The 18,708-nt window shown below is 41.3% G+C and overlaps 1 protein-coding gene across 5 annotated transcripts in view; it reads left to right on the plus strand.

Annotated features, from left to right (window-relative positions):
* KCNAB1 (potassium channel, voltage gated subfamily A regulatory beta subunit 1) overlaps positions 1 to 18,708 on the plus strand; it is a 411,274-nt gene that overhangs the window by 293,162 nt on the left and 99,404 nt on the right. For all 5 annotated transcript variants that reach the window (XM_011959007.1, XM_011959010.1, XM_011959008.1 and 2 more), the window contains exon 2: positions 1,164 to 1,207. In XM_011959007.1, the coding sequence (XP_011814397.1) occupies positions 1,164 to 1,207 (44 nt within the window). The remainder of the gene's footprint in view (positions 1 to 1,163; positions 1,208 to 18,708) is intronic.

Raw genomic sequence — 18,708 nt, forward strand, 5'->3', positions numbered from 1 at the left:
AAACATTAATAAGCAGTGGAAAAACTTGTGATGCCAAAATGGGAGTACTAATTGCTAAGTCTAAATAAACCAAAACTGATGACAAATCAAGGGAGAACTTGGAGTAGTTCAGCTGTGCCACCGATTTGGAAGTTTTATTTGTGTTGTTTCCTTTGGTGTGGGAGCAAGAAGGGAAATTGTATTTTTATGAGAGCCTCTTATCAGAGAATAAGGGTGCACTTTTCTACAACGTTACAGTTATTTCAGCTTCACCTGCTCACTTTGGACCCTTACACTAATGCTATGAGGCACCCTGTCTCTGAGAATTTGTTTTCTTCTCTAACAGCTGCTAGTCAGAAGACGGAAAAATGGGTTGAGTCTGGATTTCCACAAAGACTTACAGGCAAATGCATACTAGAGCTCCTAGTTCTATCCTTATTTAGAAAGTAAAAATATATTTCTTTTCCTTAAACTTTTGGGGATAAAGAACTATCTGATGTTCCCATGGTAATTTTATGTAATCTTGAGTTTAATATATATATATATACACACACACACACACACATATATAGAGTTAAATATGTATATTATATTAAATATAGGATATAGTTAAAATAACCTAAAAGATAGTTTTGTATTTGTTATGTTAATAATTCACATCCATTAGAAGTAGTATTCTGTTTTAGAAGTCAGTTTGTTAGTCAATAAATCAAAAATATTTATTAAGGCTCTACTGTGTGTCAGGCCGTTCAACACAAATCAGAACTGTCTAGACCAGGATGGTAACGGAGGAAGGAGTGAGAAGTGGTCAGTTGACAAATAATGAATGAATGGTTGGTGAATAAAGTAAAAAAGTTTACCCTCAAGAAACTCACATTCTAGAAGGAGAAAGAAAGCCAATAAATGGGTAAACAAGTTAATAAAGAAGACAATATGGGACTGAGAAGCTGTGTTCTGTCAGGGACATTTTGTTCTGTGCTGCGCCTGAACAGATTTTGAGCTTCCTGGTGCCTGAGTGGCCATGCAAGGGAGACTTGTCTCAAGACAATATGCCTGCATCTGTGGCTCTGCCTCTACCAGGACTCATCAAGAATCATGCCAAAAGGGAGATACAATATCCACTTAAGCATGTACAGTTTCACCTGAGGAAATGATGACCAAGTGTTCCTTTGTTTTTATTATAGGAATCTTGGAAAATCAGGACTCAGAGTTTCTTGCTTGGGTCTTGGTAAGTACTGAGGGTGTGGTGTGGGGGTGGACTGGAAGGTGGGAGACTGGGGAGGGCACCAGGGAATGATTGTGGTCCAGGCCAGGACCTGGTCTCAGGTGAGGAGGAGGCTTCCTGGCCAGTATTGCCCCACTTCTCCGTTTAGCCTTTCTCTTCCCATCGTGACCCTCTCCCAGGGAGCCACCATGTTCATGGTTCCTTACAGGAGCCCATCGAGCAGAAGGCAACCTAATGCTAAAGAACACCTCAGAGAAAGGGACTCATGTGTCACTCCCATTTAGCAAGCATGAAGGACTGCATGGCGCGCATTTTATAGGTTCAGTTCACCACTCCCTCAATTCACCTGAATTTTTTCTATCTATCCTTGTTTTCCCTTTGCCTAATTTCCTCACTTTTCTATATTATTATGCATTTTATATACTTTTACAATCTGCCTTAAATATGTGGGGGGGCAAGGTGAGATACACACAATCACACATACATTAATATGCATTAATAAATAAAAGTTGTTACTCCTCCCAGTCAATATTTAAAGAGGATTAAATAGAGATGGCAATTCTAACAGCATAAAGTCGTGGAATCTGACTGTGAAACTTGGGGAGGCTTGAGGCCTCCAGATATCCCTCAGGCCCAGGAAAAGGCAGCCTTGGCATTCTGGCCATTCAACACAAATCAGAGCTGTTCTGTGACCTAAGTCTAGACCAGAATGGTAACTGAGAAGGTAGTGAGGAGGGGTCAGATTGTGGCTATGTTTTTAAGGTAAAATCTGGAAGATTTTCTGTTGGGTTCTATGTGGAAGATGACAGAAAAGAGAAAAGTCAAAGATGACTCTAAGGATTTTTTGTCTGAGCAGCAGAAAGGATGAAATACGAGTAAATGAGGTAGAAGAATGAGAGAAAAATTTAGATTAGGAGATTGATTTGGGACATACTAAGTTTGAGATATTGATTAGGCCTGCAATAAAAATTGTCAAGTATGCAAATAGACATATGACTTGAATTTGGAAAGGGGAGCTGGATATATTAACTTGAGAGTCATCAGCAAGTAGATGCTGTTTAAGCCTGGATCCTGGATGACAGCACTACAGGTGTGCGTATAGACAGAATAGAAAACAGAGGCACATAGTCCAAGACCTAGGAAATCCAGCAATGAGAAATTGAGAAACTGAGGAGGAGCCAAAGAAAGCTGAAAATAAAGCAACCAGAGCAGCAGGAGACCAATCAGAAGAAAATGGAGTCCTGGAATCCAGATGAGCATTTCAAGGAAGATGGAGTGACTAATCCTGTCAAGTGCTACTCATACATCAAGCAAGATGAGGACCAAGAATTGACCATTGGGTTCAGCAACATGGAGGTCATCAATGACTTTTACAAGGTCTGTTTTGGTGGAATGGTAGAGTTTAAAGCATAATTGGAATGGTCCCTGGGAGAATGCAAAGAGACAAGCTGAAGGCTACTCTTTTGGATGATGATTGCTATAAAGAAAAGCAGATAAATGGAGTGGCACTGAGCTGACGAGGGGGATCAGAGAGGTAGCTTTTGCACATGGAAGAAATGACCACATATTTATACACTTATGGGGAAATCTTTTTGAGAAGAAAATATGATGCAGAAGGAGAGAGAAGAATATCTGGAATGATTTTTTGAGGACATGAGACGCACACAAGGAGAGAGTACATGAAAGAAGGCAGAGTACATGGGCTTTGAGGCTAGCAGAGCGATTCATTGGGTGGTGGAGGGGGAGGTATCTTGTCAAAGTTCTCTTCTATTGCTTTTATATTCTCAGTGGGAATCAGAAGCAAAGTCATCAGCTGTTAGTGATGATGAGAAGGAAGTGTTAGAAGTATGGAGAGAAGACATGCAGGAGAGAAGAAGAATGAATTGACCAGGGCTAGGCCACACAGTGGCAAGACAGCATTAAGGACCAACTTAAGATCAGTATGATTAAATTTGAAGTGAGACCATGTCTATAGTTATGTATTTTTCTTCTAGCCATGTTCAACTGTGCAAGTTCAGGTGGGTTTTTGTTTTTTTAAAGGAGATGATAAAAGGAGGACAAAGATGCTGAGGGCTTGTTTAGGGCAGTCATTTTAATGGTGGAGTTGGCATTTAAACTGAGTAGAAAGGAAAATAAGGACTAGAGTCAGGAAATGAGCCAGGAGCTAAAATGAGGGAGCTGAGGGACTGTGAAAACTGGATAGGATCAATAAAGTTTACATCCCAGAGGGACCAAAGAATTGTTGAAGCAAAAACATTAGAGAGTGGTTGGAAGGATAGAAAGTGGTTGAAAAGGGAAACATTTGAAACTGGGGTTATAGAGGGGTTCAGTTGTTGTTAGTGACATAGTCTGTGGTGTGTCCATTGGGAGAGAGTTGTGGAGGTTGTATCGAAGGCGAGATCAGTGAAGGAGAGAAGGTGAAGGAATTTGGAGATGAAGGTACAGGGAAGATCATCTTTGGGGTCACTGAACTCGCTGAAAAGTACAGCAAAACTAACATTGGAGAGTGACAGTGAGAAATGAGCTAAAATTTTCAAAGAACTAGAGGGAGTGACCGGGGTGGGTCAGTAACTACAACAAGAGAGCCCTGAGGATGTGTGAGATTCAGAGCTGGCATGTGTGAGGGGGTATTTCAAAGACACAGAAAGCCATCAGTGTCTGAGTTTTTCTGATTCTTCCTAATAATCTGACTTGGGAGGTGAAGGCAGTAATTGTTCACCATAAGTCTAAGGTAATTTGACATTTGCTTAATTTATGGCTCTGATATTGTTACTATTTACTCACATTTGAAAGACCCTGGAGATTCATTACCAGGGACACTCTGACCTTAGTTTTTTTTAAGAATATCTTTACAGTAAATAACTGTTCAGTATTCATTATTGAAAGGAATTACCTGTTAATGTAAAGTAAGAAATACACGTAGTGAAAAAGCATTGGTCAACTATTTACAAGCTTGTATCTATGGTGGAAAACAGTTTAGTCAATAAGTACACAGAAAACTCAACTGAAAGCCCTTAAGACAATAACAGATTCAGGTGCCTGTGCAATCCCAGTCTCCAGAGGCCAGTCTCCAGTTTTTGTTTATTTATTTTTTAAAACCGTAGACTGTATATGAGCTGCAGGCATTTTAACGAACTTTGAAACAGATTTGATTCAGGAGCAGCAAATTCTGATTTGAGCTTCAAGTTTTTTGAAGAGCCTTAACACTTGTGATAAGACACTGCATGAAAAATAAGAGGAAACAAGGAAGTTCATGGGGCTGACTGGCTTCATTCAAAACAGGTAACAAAGCTTGACAAGTTGAATAAGCACTCTTTGAGAACTTTTCTGAACTGCCTCTATAAGCCAGGGGAGACAAGAAATTCATAGAAAGAAATAATGCACCAGCCTTAGATAATTTGTCAGGCTCTGCAGACCCCAGCTGTCAAATCCAAATGGAGCTGGGTTTACTGCTGTAGGCTTAGGATGTCAGCTCAGTCACTACCCATGTTCAACTGAGGCCTTAGAAATTAAGTAGTAAAACTGCCAGGAAATCAAAAAGCTATAGATGTCTTTTCTTGAAATACTCCTAAAGTCATAGTTAAAGCTAACAATTCTGACTTTCTTCCCTACCAGAGAAGGAGCAGCTGGAAGTTCCTTGCCCTACTAATTTTCCTTTTGGTGAACTAAGAGCAAATGTGTAAATGGGAGTAGAAAGGTGAAGTAACTTGAGAGTGAACTGATGGTACATCTGAAAGAACACAGCTCTGCCAAGGAGAGAAATGGGAAAATATATTAATATTATGTGGCCAATCCTACCTGTGGGTTGCTGTGGCTGGCCTGCTCTGTAAATATACTGCCCATTATTGTCAATACTTGAAGTCAAAAAACTCATGGGAAAGGAATAAACTCAGAGTGACCAAACTCACCCCGATCTGGTAGGAGGTGGAACTGTCTTACAAGAGAAAAATGGTAGAATTTACATTAATTCACTCATTCATTTATTCATTCTTAAGCAAACATTTATGAAGTCAGGCATTGGTTACAGGAGATATGAGGACAAGAGCATGGAGCCTGCCTTCAAATTTATCATAGTGCAGTGGGAGTTAGGTTTGCAAAAAAACAAACTGATAATATATCTGACAGATGCCGTAATGGAGAGTACAGGGCAAGTGAAGCGCGAAGAAGGTCTCCTGGGGGGTTTGGGATAGCTTGATGTGGGAACAGGGGTTATCACTTGGCTTGACACTTGAAGGGAGAAGTCAAGTGGAGAGGGAGGGCAAAAGGTTCAAGACAGGAAGCAATGCAAGCAACAGCGACTCCAGAGGGAGACTCCACCAGGGGGAGGTACTTGGGGAAACAGGTCACACTTATAGAATATTATGAGTGCAATGTATTGGGGAACAGCAAGAAATAAGCCTGGAAAGAAAGCTAGGTCTGATTATAAGAACCCTTGTTTGCCTTGCTAAGCCATTTAGTTTTGTCCTCTATGTCTCTGGAATTCCTTCAAATCCAAAGGTCCCCAGATCTCAACAAACACTTGGGGGACAAGGAGGAGCAAAGGCTCCATGTCTCTCCACTCTCTTCGTTCCATCTGCCACAGCTTCCATCAAAGCAGCTCCACTTTTTCTTCATATTACTATTTTTTTAAAAGAAGTAGACTATGTTCTAATGCAGTTTTAAGTTCACAACAAAACTGAGCAGAAAGCACAGGGAGTTCCCATGCACCCCTGTCCCTACACGTGTATAACCTCCCTCATTATCAGCATCCTCCACCAGAGTGGCACATGTTGTTACCTCTGATGAACCGACAGTGCCGCAACATTATCAACCAAAGTCCATAGTTTACATTAGGGTTCACTATTGGTGCTGTACACTCTATGGGTTTTGACAAATGTATAATGACTTGTATCTACCATTATAGTTATCATAGAGAATAGTTTCACTGCTCTAAAAAATCCCCTGTCTTGCCAATTCATTCCTCCCTCTCCTCTAACTCCTAGAAATCACTATCTTTTTACTGTCTGCATAGTTTTGCCTTTTCCAGAATGTCATATAGTTGAATCATATAGCATGTAGCCCATTCACATTGGCTTCTTTCACTTAGTAATATGCATTTAAGGTTCTTCTGTGTCTTTTCATAGTTTGATAGTTCATTTATTTTTAGTGCTTCATATTAAATTTTGGAAAACAAAATTCATCCTATGCCAAAAACAGTTATCAAAACCTTGCTCAAGCTTGTGATAAGCCATTGAAAACCTTGGGTCAGGAATAAGACATGATCAAAGGTATTAGAAGTAACATGAAGGCTATAATAGAGGAAACAGGGTTGAGGCTGGAGGCAGGAAAATTAATTAGGAGTTGATGATGAGGCAGTGGTATGAAAGATGTAGAGGAAGGAGGTAATTAGCAGAAAGAATAAATAGGACTGGTGATCTCTGGATACAGAATAGGAGGTCTTCCTGAGTGGAGGAGGACACCCAGATTCCTAGATTGGGCATGGGGGTGGATGAGCTGAAATCTCAGAGACAGGAGACACAGGAGGGAGCTGTGAGGGCAGACAGCACTGTTGGGAAGTGGTGACCAAGGAGCTTGTGACCTCCCAGCTTCAGACATCTAGAGAACAAGGGGAACTCTGTGGAGATCTCTAGGCTGGAAATACAGACCCAGGAACTTCTAACAGTGGTGACCCTAGGATTGTCATTGAGATCACCTGGAAACAAGAGGACTGAGGTGTTTGGACAGGTTTAGGACATCTGGCTCATGGTGTCTGCCTGACTGTATGCTCCCTGAGAGCAGGGACTGCCTATTTTTCTACACTCCTATTGCACCTTGAGCAGATCACAGTATCTGACTAGCAGCAGGTATTCAAAAATATTTTTGAGTGAATGACTGAATAGATGGTCAGTTGCTAAGAAATGACAAAAGGTCCACTGAGTAATAGCAAGGATCCAGCTGAAGTCAAAAATCATGAATTGCTGAGGCCCAGCCCAGTTCTTTGACTTCCTCCAGTGGCATATCAATGAAGAGACAGAAGTGTGGGGTAGTGAGTGGAGATAGAGAGAGGCCCAGCATCAGGGATTGTCTTAAAATGTGGTTGGAGACTGGGGAACCTACCACATACACAGGTGACATGGGGTCTAGGCTGGGTTTAGACCCAGAGCTGTTTCATCAGGGCTCTTGCTTCTACAGTTAGAAAGGGGCACCTGCCCACACTGACTTGCTCCAAAAAGTCTCATATTAGGAACAGTAGGCCAGTCTGATTCATTTCATGGAAGGTAACACACCACAATGTCCAGCTCACCTGCGTGTGCTTGAAAGGGGCTGACTTTACCTTGCAACATTCACTCTGGAATGGGCATGCTTCCTAGCAGGCAAGATGCCTGCAATGAAAAAAGGCACATCATGGTTAATTTGATGTGTCAACCTGACTGAGCCATGGAATGTCCAGATATTTAGTCAAACCTTATTTTGGGTGCACCTATGAGGGTGTTTTGGAATAAGATTAACATTTGAACCTATAGACTGAGTAAAGCCGATTGCCCTCCCTAATGTGGGTAGCCCTTTCCCCATCAGTTGAAGGCCTGAATAAAACAAAAATGCTTACCCTCCTGTGAATAAGAGGGAATTCCTGCCTGACCATTTCAAGCTGGGACATTGATCTTTTCTTGCCTTCAGACTCAAACTGAAACATCAGCCTTCTTGGATCTTGAAGCCTGCCAGCTTTCAGAGTAGAGCTATACCATTAGCTCCTTGGAGTCTCTAACTTGCCAACTGCAGATCTTGGGATTTCTTGGCCACCATAATCACATGAGCCAATTCCTTATAATACATCTCTCTCTGTCTCTGTCTATATACACACACACACCCTATTGGTTCTGTTTCTCTGGAGAACCCTGAGGAGTGATTTTTGTTGATTTTTTTCAAAACATCATGCAAGTGTATGTGACCAACCAAAGAGAGTCAAGTATTTGTAAGGATATAGGTAGGAAGATATGGAAGACCCAAATGAGGAGTAATGTGGTCACTTGCTAATTTTTCAGCTGGGCACATATTGAACATAATGTAAAATACCATCATCCAAATGGAGCTTTCTTGGGCTGTTCACAGGTCAAGAGGACAATTTATGCAGCCCTGCCAGATAGGGTTTGATCTGGATCTAAGCAGTAAAGGAGAGAAAGAACACCCCCATGCCTTTGGGTCCCTGTTTCACACATCCTCAACGCTTTAATTCCTAGGGAATGCAAACTGATTCCAAGGAGATGTTCTGTGTCCTTTTAGGCAGCTGCTTCATGCCATCCTTGAAGAAGTAAAGTCATAAAGTGAAATACTCCTTTACATCTTGGAGGACTTATACGAGTCTCTCAAAAAGTGTTTCTTCTCAATTCTGGCTGCACATTGGAATTACCTGTTTAATTTAAAATTCAGATAATCCCGTCTCAACCTAGACCTTTTGAATAAGGAGCTCCATGTGCATGTGTTTTTAAATGCTGCCCTGATGGTTCTGAGGCAGTATCAGGGCTGGAATACATTGTCTTATCTGGATGGAAGAAGATACAAAAATGTGTGAACTGATATCTAGTGTACCCACTGCCAGCAGCCATGATTCTTCTCTACGTAGTAGCAGCCACCCCCAGATCTAGGCCTGGGAGCTGGCCTGAGGCATTTCCACCTGGACTGGAAAGCCTCCAAAGAAGAGAATCTGCCCTGCTTAGGGCTTGCCTCAGGGCAGGTGGGGTGATCTGGTATCCCTGCCATTCGACTCCTGCCATCTGGGTGCCAGTCTTGCCTTATGCCCCTCCCTAACCAAGAGAACTTTCTAGAGCAAAAGCAGTTCATCTTAAGAATAAACTGTGTGGGCTTCTTTTTAATGCATTCATATGTGCAGAATATAGTCCTGGCTCATCTCCCTCTGCCTTAGTGATGCTCTCACTGCACTAAATATTTTGACACTAGGAGAACACGACATTAAATATTTAACATGGATGGTATTATTTTTATGACACCCTTTGTGATTCCCATTCTTGTTGCTTAGGCTGATATAAACTAGCTAGCTCACCTATTATAACAACATAAGAGCAGCAATAATAAATATTTATGAAGTGCCTCCTAGGACACTTGAGAGGTGGTTTTAAAATGCAAGCTTTCCCTGAAAGAGTTTACCAATTTTTCTGCATAACACAAACAGAGTGAACTATCTTAACTCCAAAATACCCACAGAATTATAATGGTGTATGAATATTAAACATACAAGAGTGTTTTAGGCATGTCACTCTTTCTGGAAAGTCTAACTTGAATAAATGTCATGATGCATACACATAAAAAATGAGCAGACCTTTGTATTTTTCCAAAATTGTCTAAAAATATTTCTTCCTAGTTTCCTAATTTTATGGATAAAATCCTTCTGAAGAATTGCTGACAAGAGAAAGAAGGGGAAAGAAAGAAAGGAAGAAAGAAAGAAAGAAAAAGAAAGAAAGAAAGAAAGAAAGGGAGAGAGAGAGAGAGAAAGAAAGAAAAAGAAAGAAAGGAAAGAAAGGAAGAAAGAAAAAGAAAGAAAGGATGGAAGAAAGAAAAGAAAGAAAGAAAGAGAAAAAGAAAGAAAGAAGAAAGAAAAAGAAAGAAAGGATGGAAGAAAGAAAAGAAAGAAAGAAAGAAGGAAAGAAAGAAAGAAAGAAAGAAAGAAAGAAAGAAAGAAAGAAAGAAAGAAAGAAAAGAAAGAAAGAAAGAAATAGAGAGATTGCTGACAAGTGGTTGCCCTCTAAATCAGCAGGGACTGCTGGCCACATGGCTTTGCCTCTGCTCCCAGGAGTCTATTAGGAGTGATGATACAGCTTAGGTAGGAGTGTGGCAACCTGATATTTCACATGCTGTCAGAGTTGAGGCTTAGGGGAGAAATCAGGGAGAGAAAATAGAAGGGTCTGTACACAGAGGGGTTTATTCAACAATCTGGGCATGCAAACAACCCATGTGCACACATGCACGCACACACCTCATCTCTCTCCATGCAGCCGCAAAGGGAGAAGTAGCCCTCATTTGCCAACCTGTGATTCAAAAATGAAACAAATGGTTTCAAAACCATTAGTAATGGGGAACAAAAGGTCGTCTCTAGGCCCAGATGTGGGCAATTTGCTGAAATTAATCATTCATAAAGACGATCTCACTAAAGATCATCACTGCTATGAGAGGGAGAATAAGTCCTTGCAGCCACCAGCTCCTTGATGAGAAAACAGGGTCAGGAAGAGGCGATATGTCTTGTTCAAGGCCAGTGGTAGAGATGGCAGACTCCCCCATTTTCTGTCCCTCCCCCCTCCACTAGCAGCTTCATCCCTTATGGCCCATCTGCTTCCAGTCTCCAAGCACACACAGCCATTGCTGTCACCCACATCTCTTAATGTCCCGAACTTCCTCTTCCTCCTTGAAATGAGAATGGCTGCACCAAATGTGTAGGGCCCCTTGTGTCTCTCTCATTCAGGCAATAGTCAGATGATGTCATGATTAGGTTCAGCATGACTCTGGGTTGGTAGCTGGGTGAAAATGTCTTCACTTTTGAACTGGAAAATGTCAGAACCTGAGTGACTCCTGGTATCCATCTCCAGAGATAGGGTAGATGATGACTTATGAAAGCTCCATAGACAAAAATGGGGACCAGAATCCATGTCTCTTGGCCCACGATTAGGTGTGCTTTCCCCCATGAGAGATTTCAAAGTAAGGATGCAATTGAGTGCAGGCATTTTGGTTTTTGTGGATACCATCAATGAAGTTCCTAATGCTTGCCTTTCCCTCCTTTGCACACTGCCCTACAGGTTTCATGAGGTTCCCATAGTTCCTGTACTCTAAGCAGCAGCCTGACAAAGGCACATCTTGTGTATGTACAAGTCTATTCATATTGTTTACCTTGGGTTTGCCTTGTGCATTCTACATTTATATAAAGATTATTTTTCTAAACTCTGTGCATCATAAAAACCCAAATGAAAGTTTCGTGATTTCAATCAATAATGCTATTAAGTTTATCTAACAGTGAGGCAAAAAATGGAGAAATATTTGAGTCCTGTCTGCCAATGGGGTGGGGCTGTGTCTGTGCCTGCCTCTGGTATGCTTAGGTGAGGAGAGCACAGGGCTGCAGGCAGTCACCTCTGAAAGTGCAGCGTACATGGCTGAATAACCCTCCAGGGGCCAACACACTGAGGATGACTGTGCAGACATTCATAGGAATGCCTTAAGGGCCTCAGCTGGATGAAGAAGGAATAGAGTCTCAGTTCCTTCCAGGCCTATTGAGTATAAATGAATCAGAAACCTTCCACAGTAAGCCAACAGAAAACCCAGCTCAAAGCAAACCAAAACATCAGCTCCAGCAAAAACACAAATTTCTAGGCCCACATGGAAGAATTTCTAGGCTCACCTGGACAGTGGACCCATATGGGTTTATCTGGGGATCAAACTATGAATTCTGTGAGCTGCAGGTTGGTTCTATTCTTAAGCTGTCCTGAAATTGGCAAGAAGGCTGCAGAGGCTTCAGGCCTCACATCCCGGTGGCTCTGGTTGGTTTATGTATCCATCCCTGAGCCAATCATCAAAGACTTCAGTCTCTCAAGACCCACCCTGACACTGGGGAAGGGGAAGGGTACTTTAAATCCACCCAAACTGCATTCTGGGAGTAGGGAAGTGATTCATTCTCAAAAGAAAATTAAAGAACTCTTACCTAAAGAGGGGAAATAGTGGCTGAGGTAATGAGCAGATTACCACCATGAATAGTTAGGAAGAAAATATATTCCTGGATCTGGGATGCCTTCTCCCACCTATTTTAGCTTATCTGAGCCCTTTCTATGTCATTGGTAGCCATAGTTGAAAATTGAAATTCTCCCAGCGTTTTCTATGGCATGAGGTATGCTCAGAGTTTTGTGAGTCAATTCAACTTGCCTAATCGACAAAATTTTCCATTGCAGGGTAAATATATAGCTTTGCCTTTTTAATATACTCTCTTCTTTCTATGTTTTTAATAATCTCAAAGGATTAGTGAGACCTAAGGCTCATTTACAGATAAAAGCTTCATCCTAATACCTGGATGATGAAAATACTCAAAGAAAGACCTCCATGAGAGAGAAGCAGAAAACACTATCAATACTCATTTCATATCTGACAACTAATTACAATTAGAGGAAAAAGAGGCTACCAACATGTAATTATAGGAAATGGGTGATGAGGTAATGAGCAGTGGCTAAATTGGAGCTGACAGTCTAACCATGGGGATTTCTTTAGCTGAAAAGAAAGAGACAGGACCTGACTTGGTTCTGTGGCTGGAATTAGCTTCATTTTTCTCCATAGTCTCTTACTTTGCCTCTCTTCCCATATCTCCACCTTATGCTCGACAATAGCCTTTCCTTTGGCCCTTTCTGAGCTGTTTCTTTTGGCAGCAATGTCTGTAACTGCTCTCTGAAGAATAGAGGACACAGGACTGGTCTTGAGACATGTTGCTACAGGTGACCTTCTGTCTGACTTCATTACCTACCCCCACCATCCTCAGGGCAAAAGGGAGGAGCACAGCAGCCCCTCTCCTTTTCAGTGCCTTCCAGGGAGGACTGGTTGGCTGTCCTGGCCCTGCTGATGGATTTGCTGCCTCAAATGTTGCCTACGTCTCAGTTTTTGAACTCTTAGACACTGCGACTGACTCGGTCATCCCTGTGAAGCACCGACCAGGCACTTTTTCTGTCGTTTTTTCATGTGTTCATGGATTTTACAAAGATGCAGTAGACGCTGTGCTGGGGAAACAGGGAGAAACGACACACAGGTGCCTGCCCTCACAGAGCCTATCTAGGGGGTGGAGAAGACGTGGTTCTCAGGATGGATCAGATCCTTGTGCTATGTGCCCCTAAAGGACACCCTGCATTTTTCACTTGTGTATGATGGTGATTAATTTTTTAACCTGACTTATTTCCTGCTGGATTATCAGTTCAGAACACATGACTAGAACAGAGAAAAAGGTTCTCAATATACACTCAATTATGGAAAGACGAATGAATGAAAGAATGCAGCACCACACGGTTGGTACTCTGAAGGAAATATAAAGTGTCATGGAAACACGTAAAAGGGCTGCCTAAGCTAGGGTTAAGGGAGGTCATGGAAGGCTTCCTGGAGGAAGAGTAGTAAAGGATAGATTGGGAAGGAGCCAGGTCAAGGAGAACACAGGAAAAGAACAGTTAAACAAGAATGTGATAGAAGTAGACAGGCAGAGAGATAGAGATACAAGATATAGAAATGGCCCAGGTGAAGAAGTAACCACCTCTTTAGGGAAAGTGCTTCTGGAAACCACCTGATGCTGAAGGATGAATAGCAATCTGTCAGCTTGACAAAGGAAAGAATGCCACAGTCATATCTTGTTAAATTTTCTACTTACTCCTTACTTGGGTTTTGGCTTGATTGTTGCTTTCCTGAACATTCAAGTCCAGGCTATAGGCTTCCTACAAGCTCCCATCACAATCCCTCTTATCAATATGTTGCCCTGTGGTTGTGATTATTTTCGTATTTGCCTGCCTTACCACTGGATTGAGAGTTCTAGGAAAAAGAGACCATTACTATCATTTGCCATTTTGACACCACCATCTGGCATGGCTCTGAGGGAACACTGGGGGTTTAATAAATATTTTCTAAGTGAATTAATATATAAATTTCAGGAAGAGGAGAAGCTGGGAAGCCTCAATTAGCATGACTTGGAAAGGGAACCATATGGGAGAGAAAAATGATGAAAGATAACCTCCGAAAGATTATGAAAAGCACTGAAAGCATGTCACAAAGCTTGGTGTTTACCTATTGTGTGATTGGGAGTCATGAAAACATTTAACGCTAGGAGTCACTTGGCCAGATACATTTTAGTCAGCCCATCCTGGTCACAGTGCAGATGGCAAGGTGGTGAGGGTTGAGAATAGAGGCAGGGAGACAGGCTCAATGACTTGAGTATTCTCACTTTTACAGAAGATTAAATGTAGCAATACATCAATTGCCCATTCATTGTTAAGCCAAGCTCATCATACTGTGAGCCTATACAGACAGCTCATACGGAAGGTCTATCAGGTCAGTAAGGCAAATGAGGCTTGACCAAATTGGCAAAAGCAGGTAGAGAAAATACAAAGGGAAATACCTTTAAAAGCCTAAAATAACATATCTGGAAAAGATCTCTAATATAGGTGTCAACATAGTCAACTACAAAGTTTCTGAGATTGGGTGGGGAAAAAAATGCTAGTTCCTAGATATTTTCTGTAAGGAAAAGGTCAAAGATAAATAGAAAATAAATAAATGGGCAAATAGACAAATGAAAGAAGACAAGGAAATCAAAGTTGGGATGTAAAATTAATATGAAATAAAGTAGAATTCAAGGCAAAGAAAAGACATCGTAATGAGAGGTGATCACTGGTGGAGTGGAGTCCCTGAGAAAGAGGAAGGAGATCGGATCCATAGGATAAGTGGAAAAATAAGCATTGAATAGAAAGGACAGCCTTCCACAGTGGCAGGAAGAAAGGAGGAGAAGATGGTACTGTTCTAATTTATGTTCTCTTTGAAGCAGGCTCTGAAACAAGGATTTGAAGGCAGATGGTTTGATGACTTTTTGAGATGTGAGTTTGGAAAGGGAAGGTCATAAAGGGCATATAATCAAGTCAGTGCTAGTGTGGGTAACTGAAACTGGAATTCCCCTGGGACTCTGGAGCCAGTGTGGAATGCACACCTACCTGAGAGTGAGGGAGATGGGGTGTTTCCATACCAGAGAGAGTTGTCAAGCACCTGGAAGCCCCAGGGAAAATGGGCAGGGCACCAATTGTGTCTGCTATGGGACAGATAGCAGATATGGCAAGAAGGAGAGGGGGTTATAATTTGTCTTCTTTTATTTTCTTTGTGAAGCAGGAGGCACTGTTACCTGCTGAGGTTAAAGGAAGAGGAGGTAGGACCTGAGGTTGAGAAAAGTGGAGCAGGTTTGAAATGCACACTTTGGAGAAAACTGATTAGAAAACAGAGGACTGTTGGGGGTCTATGAGGGACTAGAGACAAATAATTTACACTGTGTCAGTCTCTATAGTTTGCTATTTCCTCCAGCACAGCTCAGCACCTTGGTTATAGGTGATGAGCAGCCAGACAGTCAGATTTATAAGGATGTGGGTTTTTGTCAGGCAGGTGCAATGAAAGGACAGTGAATCAATGGACTTGAGAATAAAGCAAGAGAACCTTCTAAATGGTGAACCACATCATCTAGCCACCCTGACCCTCCTGGATGAGGAAGGAATTGAAGACAGACATTAGATAGAAGAGAAGGGAAAGAGTTTGAAGTCGGAGTATGTAGGGGGAATGTACAAAATCTGCAAGAGTGAGATTCTAGCACATGGAGATTAATGACCAGCTCTTACATATATAAATATATTTGGAATTAAATAAGGCATACCTTCATCCAAGTTCTGTTGTGTGCATGTTCAGTTCTATTTTTCATGGCAGCTTTGCTATCTTGTAGAATTTCCACCCCATCAACATTTTCTTCTGCTCCATCTAATAGTCAATGTCTTTTTATTTTATTTTAGTTCCAGGGTACATGTGCAGGATGTGCAAGTTTGCTACATAGGTACATGCATGTCCTGGTGCTTTGCTGCACCTATCAACTCATCTTCTAAGTATTAAGCCCAGCATGCATTAGCTATTTTTCCTGATGCTCTCCCTACCCCTGCCCACCCCCAACAGGCCCCAGTGTATGTTGTTACCCTCCCCGTATCCATGTATTCTCATTGTTCAACACCTACTTATGAGTGAGAACATGCGGTATTTGGTTTTCTGTTCTTGCGTTAGTTTGCTGAGGATGATGGCTTCCAGCTCCATCCATGTGCCTGCAAAGGACATCTCATTCCTTTTTATGGCTGCATAGTATTCCATGGTATATACGTACCAGATTTTCTTTATCCAGCCTACCATTGATGGGCATTTGGGTTGACTCTATGTCTTTGCTATTGTGAATAGTGCTGCAATGAACATATATGTGCATGTATGTCCATAATGGAATAATTTATATTCCGCTGGGTATATATATACCCAGTAGTGGGATTGCTGGGTCAAATGGTATTTCTGGATCTAGGTCTTTAAGGAATCACCACACTGTCTTCCTCAATGGTTGAACTAATTTGCATTCCCACAAACAGTGTAAAAGTGTTCTGATTTCTCTGCAGCCTCACCAGCATCTGTTGTTTCTTGATTTTTTAATAATGGCCATTCTAACTGGCATGAAATGGTATCTCATTGTGCATTGATTTGAATTTTTCTAATGATCAGTGATGTTGAGCTTTTTGTCATATGTTTGTAGGCTGCATAAATGTCTTCTTTTGAGAAATGTCTGTTCATGTCCTTTGCCCACTTTTTAATAGGGTTGTTTATTGTTTCTTCTTGTAAATTTGTTTAAGTTGCTTGTAGACTCTGGATATTAGACCTTTGTCAAATGGATAGATTGCAAAAATTTTCTCCCATTATGTAGGTTGTCTGTTCACTCTTATGATAGTCTCTTTTGCTGTGCAGCTCTCTAGTTTATTTCCATTTGTCAATTTTTGTTTTTGTTGCAATGGCTTTTGACGTTTTTGTCATGAAATCTTTGCCTGTGCCATGTCGTGGATGGTATTGCCTAGATTTCTTCTAGGGTTTTTATAGTTTTGGGTTTCACATAAATGTCTGTCTTGCATACATTATTTTAAAAAATTGAAGTTTATTCTTGAAAGTCTGTGATATCCACAGTGTCCTAACTGCATGCAATTTCTATAACCAGTGTAAATTTAAGAAGGATTGGTTTTTTATTCAGGGGGATTAGTGGCTGCTGTGTTTCTCTTCCAGTTGACCCACTGGAACCACATGAAAACTGGATTTTCAATTACCTCTGCTAAGAGAAGGGAACTGTGACATAGATTGTATGTATTCAATCTATGTTGAATTAGATGTATAAAAATACATCTAATTGTATTTTTGTTTATCCTTGGAATGCACTTCCTATTTCTATTTGAATCTGGGTGCCACAGGCATAACATGTCAGTGGAAAATCAAGAGTCATCTGCAGTTAATAATATATGAAGGAACAATATAATGATCTAGTAGCCCATCTCAGAGTAGCATTCAGCTAAGCTTTTAGATCTCCATAATAAATTAATCATTCTGCATGACACCAGTGGGAGAAATTCCACCCTAACCCCATCAAAGTGATGCATCCCACTTGCACCTTACTGTAGCAGAATTGGTGGCCCTTGTAATCTTGTCCCAGAAAATGAGACTGCTGATATTATTGTTTTATTTCACATTTTAAAAAAGTTCTGCTAAGATTCTTTTGCTACAGTCATTTACTGCCACTGGGATTTTTGCAGAAGGTTAATAGTACTAATGAAACGAAGGGCAAAACACCAAAGAGAATCTTGAAGGAATAGTCTGTAATTCTTTATTTGGTCAGGGCAAAAGACCCTGCAATGTATTACAATCTCCATTTTGGGGTCAAGGCCACCTTCAACTTTCCAAATTGTTCTTCATCCTCTAGGACCAGTATTTATTGTCTCTCTTCCTGTCACTCCAAGGCTTCTCACTGTGTTGGGACCTCATAGAGTTCTTTCCTACAACATCCCAACCCACTACTTAGACAAGTTGTCATCTCTGGCTGCCATTACAGTCACATGTGGAGCTTTTAAAAAATACCTGTGCCTGGACCTTTCCTCAGACCAATTAAACCAGAATCTATTGCTTTGGAGCAATACATCAGCTTCCCAGGTGGTCCTCCTAATTGGGCCTCAGTTGAAGATCACTGGCCTGGATAAGGAGCTTCAAATTCTGGCTTCCTGTGCAGCTGAAAGGTGGCCTGGCTCCCCACCTAAGTTACTTGCTCATCCGATGACTGAGTCCACTGGAGGCCTTGAGCACCTGGGGACATTTTGCTTCCCAGGCAGCATGCAGCAAGCACAGCCAGAGAGCAGGGCAGATGGTCACTTTTGGTGACCAATGCAAGAAGCAAGGAGCAGGTGAGGTATTTGTTTTTCAATTTCATCCCCAATTAAAATTCAGAATTTTGAATAATGTTTGAATGTTTTAGTCTATTCATCATTCTCCATGCGTCACTTAAGAATAATCCATAATAAATAATACATTTTTCTAAGCTTTGTTAAGATGGGTATGTGGTTAGAACTGATACATTCCAATGTTGACTTTGGCTTTCACTGTGGATTCTGAAAAAGTCATTTATGTTCTTGTGGAACTTCTGCTACTTCATATATTATCTCTTTGGAGATAATAAGGAAAGTAGCATTTAGTGAGCACCTGTTGTAGGCTTGTACTAGTACTATTTGTCTAGTACTATTGTCTAGTACTATTCTAGACACTGACATATACTATTGAAATCATTGACAGTTTTGGCTGGCTGGGCACAGTGGCTCACATCTGTAATCCAAGCACTTTGGGAGGCCGAGGCGGGCGAATCGTGAGGTCAGGAATTCAACACCAGCCTGACCAATGTGGTGAAACCCCGTCTCTACTAGAGGTGC

Source organism: Colobus angolensis, unplaced genomic scaffold, assembly GCF_000951035.1.
Source record: "Colobus angolensis palliatus isolate OR3802 unplaced genomic scaffold, Cang.pa_1.0 Scaffold48, whole genome shotgun sequence".
Taxonomy (NCBI): Eukaryota; Metazoa; Chordata; class Mammalia; order Primates; family Cercopithecidae; genus Colobus; species Colobus angolensis.